This window comes from Ipomoea triloba, chromosome 3 (assembly GCF_003576645.1).
Source record: "Ipomoea triloba cultivar NCNSP0323 chromosome 3, ASM357664v1".
Lineage (NCBI taxonomy): Eukaryota > Viridiplantae > Streptophyta > Magnoliopsida > Solanales > Convolvulaceae > Ipomoea > Ipomoea triloba.
Window position 1 is genome coordinate 120660 of NC_044918.1, and position 6000 is coordinate 126659.

General features: G+C 35.8%; 1 protein-coding gene across 1 annotated transcript; it reads left to right on the forward strand.

Moving 5' to 3' along the window:
* The first annotated feature begins 1927 nt into the window (after positions 1 to 1927).
* Positions 1928 to 5637, forward strand: LOC116012817. Its single transcript, XM_031252491.1, has 2 exons — positions 1928 to 2105; positions 3217 to 5637. Exon 2 carries the CDS (start codon positions 4070 to 4072, stop codon positions 4988 to 4990), a length of 921 nt encoding a protein of 306 aa, XP_031108351.1. The 5' UTR covers positions 1928 to 2105; positions 3217 to 4069; the 3' UTR covers positions 4991 to 5637.
* Positions 5638 to 6000: the final 363 nt, after the last annotated feature.

Sequence of the window (6000 nt, forward strand, 5' to 3'; positions counted from 1 at the left end):
ACTAAACAACATTTTTATATTGATGTTTAATTAGGTATTTTGTTGAATACAATTTTTTATGACTAAATGATAGCAGCCAAGACCAACAATACGACCATGGAAATATAGTAGAGATCACGACAGTAACCTATGATTTTACAAAGAAATGTCGGTTGGAACAAAGAAATATGTGGATTTGCTGTTGTTGGGTCGAGTTTTATTTGCTTCGGAGTTGGGACCGCCTTATTAACTTTTGGACCGTTGGCTCATTATATATATCGTATGATCCAATTTATATTCTTCTTTAATATGTGTAATTGTATCTTTTACTATTACTTTAAGTTTAATATATTTTCTTAGATTATTATATTCTTTGTAAATTATCAAAATTTAAGAATTCATATAGTTATTTATATTTTTCAATGACGAACTTGAAGAAAGTTATGTCTCAATGGGTTTGAGACAATCACAGTATCAGTGGAAATTTCCGGGTTCTTTCTCGGGTTATCTTTGAAGGAGGAGGTGAAGGTGGAGTTGCGGAAGAATGGGTACTCAATGTTCCAAACGAGTGAGTTGTAGCATTTATAAGATGAGTTGTTGGGTTTGAGTTATCTAGAACTAGAAACTAGATCACGTTTATGTCATAGTTTGTATTGGGTTGCGTTTTAATATCATAATAGCGCGTGTTATTGCAATATGACGTATCTAAATATTATATCTGGTTATTTCTTTCTCAAAATTTATAAGTTGGCTTTAACATATAATATTTGTAAAAATTTGTTTTTTTTAATTGTCTTTTTATCTTTAAAAAAATTGTCTAAAGATTATTATTTTACATCTAATTTAGATTTGTGAAAATAACTGTTTTGTAATAATGCGTGTTTATTTTAAACAATTTTTTTAAAAGTATATTAAACAAATACTACACTTTGTTAGAGTCAATAGTACTCAGAAATTATTTTTGGAACAAATTTTAAAAGTTTAAATTTGAAATTTATAATAGAATTTAATTCTTCGTATTATGTTAGAGTAATTTGAATTTATTATTGATTTTTTGTATTAGAATTATCATAATATTACATGAATTTTATAATATGTTATATTTGTGCATCACAAATTCATAATATATAAGTTTAATTATGTAGCTTTTTGTACATGATTTATACTAAATTTATTATTTGTAAAAAAATAATGAATTTACATGCAATCACATATTCATATATTTAGTTAATATTGTATATTATCGCTTAATACTCTTAGAGTATATTCTTATATAATTGATCGAATTAATATCGTGTATCGCACCGGTAAAATTTTAAATACTTTGTATTCAACTCTTTTAATATAGTTTATTATTCAAAAAATATAGTTTATTATTTTCAGTAATTAACTACCTTAAATATCAATTTATATTCTAATTACAAATATTTATGTTCATAATTTTATCATATCAAATCAACATAATTTTCAAATAATAAATTATTATTATTATTATTATTATATACCCCGGAAAAAATTATTGTTGTTGTTGTTCTTATTGTTATTTTTAAAATTATTATTGTTAGAATTGTTATAATTATTATTCTTATTCTTATTAGTTCTAAGTTTTTATTAAATATATGTTTCCAAATTTCAGTCCGTGCATCGCACGGGTGGCATACTAGTTACTATACATATATATATTCCGATAGTACGTACACGTACGTAGCCATTTTAAGCGGGATTTACCAACCAATCATCTGTGTTCACGTGGAAGTGGGAATGGGAATCCCCCGATTATATGATTCACTACTTCAAATCACAATCTTCCACGCAACCCACTGCACATCCATCATAATAACGCTTGCACACATTTCAATTCTAATCAAACTAGAATAACTCCAACAACTTACTAGCTACTCGATCTACATCATATATATATATATATATATATATATAGTGATATATATATATCTCCGTTAGAGAGAAGATAGACACACACTCATACTCATCAAATATCTACGTGTACTGTTGCCCACCGGCAGACTACACTATTATTTCCATATATGCCCATGCTCCGGCCACTACCCATACATAGTATCAAACTCCATATATCCACCTTCAATTCCTCCGCCGCCGTCGTTCCGGTAAGTTCAACCATATATCTCTTAGCTTTCTAATACTATTCCATATATAATATAATTGTTGTTATCAATTCAACAACATGATGACGTTGTATATATGCATGTGTGCCGGCCGCATGTATGTATACATCTCAACTCAATTCTAATCAACCTTTGCTTGCTGTACTGTATAATATGTTGTGCTCTCTCTACCTGTCTTAATAATATCTAGGCGGCATGCACTGTACTGTGTGTTCCATCTGCATATATGCTACCTACCAACTTATTATATATCATCCCATCCATTAAATTCAAACCGGCCTGCAGTGCATGCACATATATTTTTTTTCTTAATTTTATATAGTTAACTAATTTTCACTATTTAGTTGCAACCTCAACTATTCATCTATTCATAGGTTAGAAAGATAAGACTTAGGATATCAGATGATGCAAATTAAATTAAAATTGAACAACATAACGTAACGTTACTAGCTACTTAAGAACATGAAATGTAACTGACTAATGTGGTGTCCCATAAATTAAAAGATGTCAAATATAATATAAACAAAGGGATGAAGTATGCATATATTATACTTGGTACTATTTTATAAAAAGAAAAGAAGATAAGATATAGTAATGGGGAAGGATCGGAGTAAGATCAATGTGAGATGTATATATCATGGGTGCCCTTGAAGAACAGATAGAATATATGTGATGGGACCTTAATTACCTACCATCATTGAATTCAAAATTAATTATTATATATACAATACTTATCCATTCATCCAACTAACACATGTCTTCATCACCTCGTACCTGGTCCTTCTCATCAGCTCAGCTCTCACATGTATTCTATACTCCAATGTATATAGTATTCTTCGTTGGCCGCCTTGACTGTGTAATTTCTAAACCAATATATATATAGTCATAGAGAGAGAGCGCATCTTTTAGGCCGGGCATCATCCATATATACAACCTTTTGTATCTATTTATCAAAAAAAAAAAAATATTTGTACTAACAATATATTAATGATATTATATGAGAACAAGTACAACAAATTATATGTATGTATGTGAGGTGTGGTTTATCGATCGGCATCTGATCTGATGATTTGTTTCGTGTTTCGTTTTGCAGATCGAAGAGAAGATAGAAAAACTTTGAGGTGAAGGAGATAAGCCTTAGCTTACTCAACTACCCACCTCCCATCCCATGGCTGGTAGCCACTGCACGCATATTAAGATTCTATTGGGCCTTCAATTCCTTTCCAACTTTCTTTCTCATCATCCAATGGATTGCATTCGTTTTTCTTTGCACCGGTACCCTGACATCACCTTTAATTTTTATTTTTATTGGGCCCCAAACATCATCGGACCATCCACGTGCTCTCGCGACACACCTCCCATGTCCCTGTTTTCAACCCCATCCTCACCTACAGCGCGTCACCAAGGTTTCCTAATTATGGACCCTGTGCTTAGAAAAAATCTTCTCCCAGCCCAATCAAAAAGAGGCAGCTATCCGACAAATTACATGAATATAATGATGTCGGCAGCGGCACCGGAGAATCTGGCGCGTAAGAATATTAAGAACCCCAACAACTAATACCAAGGCCACGCGTCCAGTTACTGGAACCTGCCAACAAAAGCAAAATTTCCACTTTGTTTCTATCAAAGTACATACGTGTCGTGGCTTTTAGCTGAGTGCAGGATACGTGTCCCGCCTCCCATTGGTCACCACATTCGCACCAATCGGAGCACCCGTTTTCAATTTCGATGGATACGTTGCTTTATCAGGCGGGGCCCACCTGATCTGTGCCCGCCAATCACGTTCCGTCACTGTTTGAGGTTGCCATAGACACGTGTTCCTTTTTCACCCGGAGACTGTGCTAGTAACTATGATTATCCCCGATCGGCTCCGCCTCCGGGCAAACCTCACTCTTTCGCTCTAACGTAACCGCTGAGGGAGAGAGCTCCTCGCCAGCCAGCTAGCTATGGACGTCGGAAACGGCAGGGGATTCCCACGCGCCAATCGGGACGCCACGATACTCAATAGGATAATGCTCAAATTCCGTCCGATTGCACCCAAACCGGTCGCCGCCGGCTCTGCTTCCGCCTCTGCACAGGAAGACAACAAGACCGATGATGTTACCAAACGGAGATCCAAGAGAAAGTACGTTAGGGTTAAGAAGAAGGTGAGCAGGTGTTACAGTAGTAGGAATAATAATAATAATCCAGGAGAAGAAGAAGAAGAGAGAAGAAATCCTAGCCGGGTAGATACATCCCTGCTTACTCTTCAGTTACTGCCGGAAAGTAGTGGTAGTAGTACTAGTACTGCCGTAGATTCCCCAAAGAAGGGATCTTTTGAGAAGATGTTGAATTTCTCGGCAGCTCAAGAGAGACCTTTGTGGATGAATAATAATAATTTCGATAATCATCGGAACAACGATATCGCGGCGGTTCTTTGGGCGGATCAGAGGATGGGGCTGAGAGTGGTGGAGTCGTGGGTGATGGTGGAGGGATTGAGTAAGATTTGGGTAGATGAGGACGGAGGAAGAGGAGGAGGCATAGGTGATACGGACATGGAGAAGATGAAGAATTTAGAAGTTGACACGTGTCCGGGGCTGATATCGGAGGGTCTAGATCGGGTCCAGTGGGTGAATCTAGCATACCGGAGGATGGTAGATCCGCTGCACGGCGGAGGGGGGCCGCCGGCGGAAGTGGTGGCGCGGCTGGTGGTGAAGGATAAAATACGTACAGCTTTGCCAGCGGCTTTTGCATGCACGGTGCGAGTGATGTACACACGCCACACTGGGAAGCACACACAGACAATGCCGTGTGATGTGTGGAAGATGGAGTTTGGTGGGTTTGCATGGAGGTTTGATGCCCAAGCTGCTCTTTGTTTGGGTCGTTAGTTCAATTCGATCATCATATCCTTCCTATCCTACACTACTCTCATCTCATCATCCAAACAAAAAATTATTTACACCCTAAGCTATCATACCCTCCCTAAGTTATCATCAAGCTATGCAGCGCTGCGCAACCGCAACGCAGCAAAGGTAATTAATATTATTATTACTACTATATATATTATGGATCTTGGAACCCTAAGCCATCCAAATCCTTAATAATCAATGATTGTGCAATAACTACTTTATAAGTGTTGATACACCCTATATATACTAGCTTGCTTTCATATATATCCAATCCCATGCCATGCCATCCTTTATTTACATTGCTAATTTCTACATACTAATCTATATATATATATCCAATTGAAAACAGTATCTAATGCCTGCCTGCCTGCCTGATAATGATGCCCAGAGTGCCACACCGCCCAATAATGTAACATATATAGTAGAGGATATATATGGATGCATATATTAATAATTGATCCCTTGAAAATTGCTCTGTTACGTTACTTTCGACAGCCAGACAGACAGACATTACGTGGATATATGTTTGAAGCACAAAGATATGATATTATGATGTGCTTGTTTGTACATATTATATGCATGCTTAATTAAAAGTTAAAACCCACAGCTAGCTACAATATGGTCAATAATGTGCAAATATTTATATATGTTTTTATATTTATGTGTGTATATACTCCATTAGAAACACGTACTAGCCAATTCAAAGCACATATTTTTATCAGATTTGATCAGAACACTGTCATCATCTGCGTATGCTAGCTAGCTATCACATCATATATGTTAGCCTCTCAAGTCTCAACACATATACATGTGTGTATATGTATATATACTTGCGTTCAAGTTAGAATCACCCCTTACATTAATACACACAATCTAATATTCTAAACACACAATGCACTTATCACACAATCTACTATGGTGTAAATTGTGTGCATTTATGTTGGTTTTCACGTTCTCACATAAAGAGTGATTCTCATTTTAATTAAGGC

Bases quoted from the DNA above. Each gene is read 5' to 3' on its own strand.
- LOC116012817 (XM_031252491.1), top strand. From the start codon at position 4,070: ATGGACGTCGGAAACGGCAGGGGATTCCCACGCGCCAATCGGGACGCC.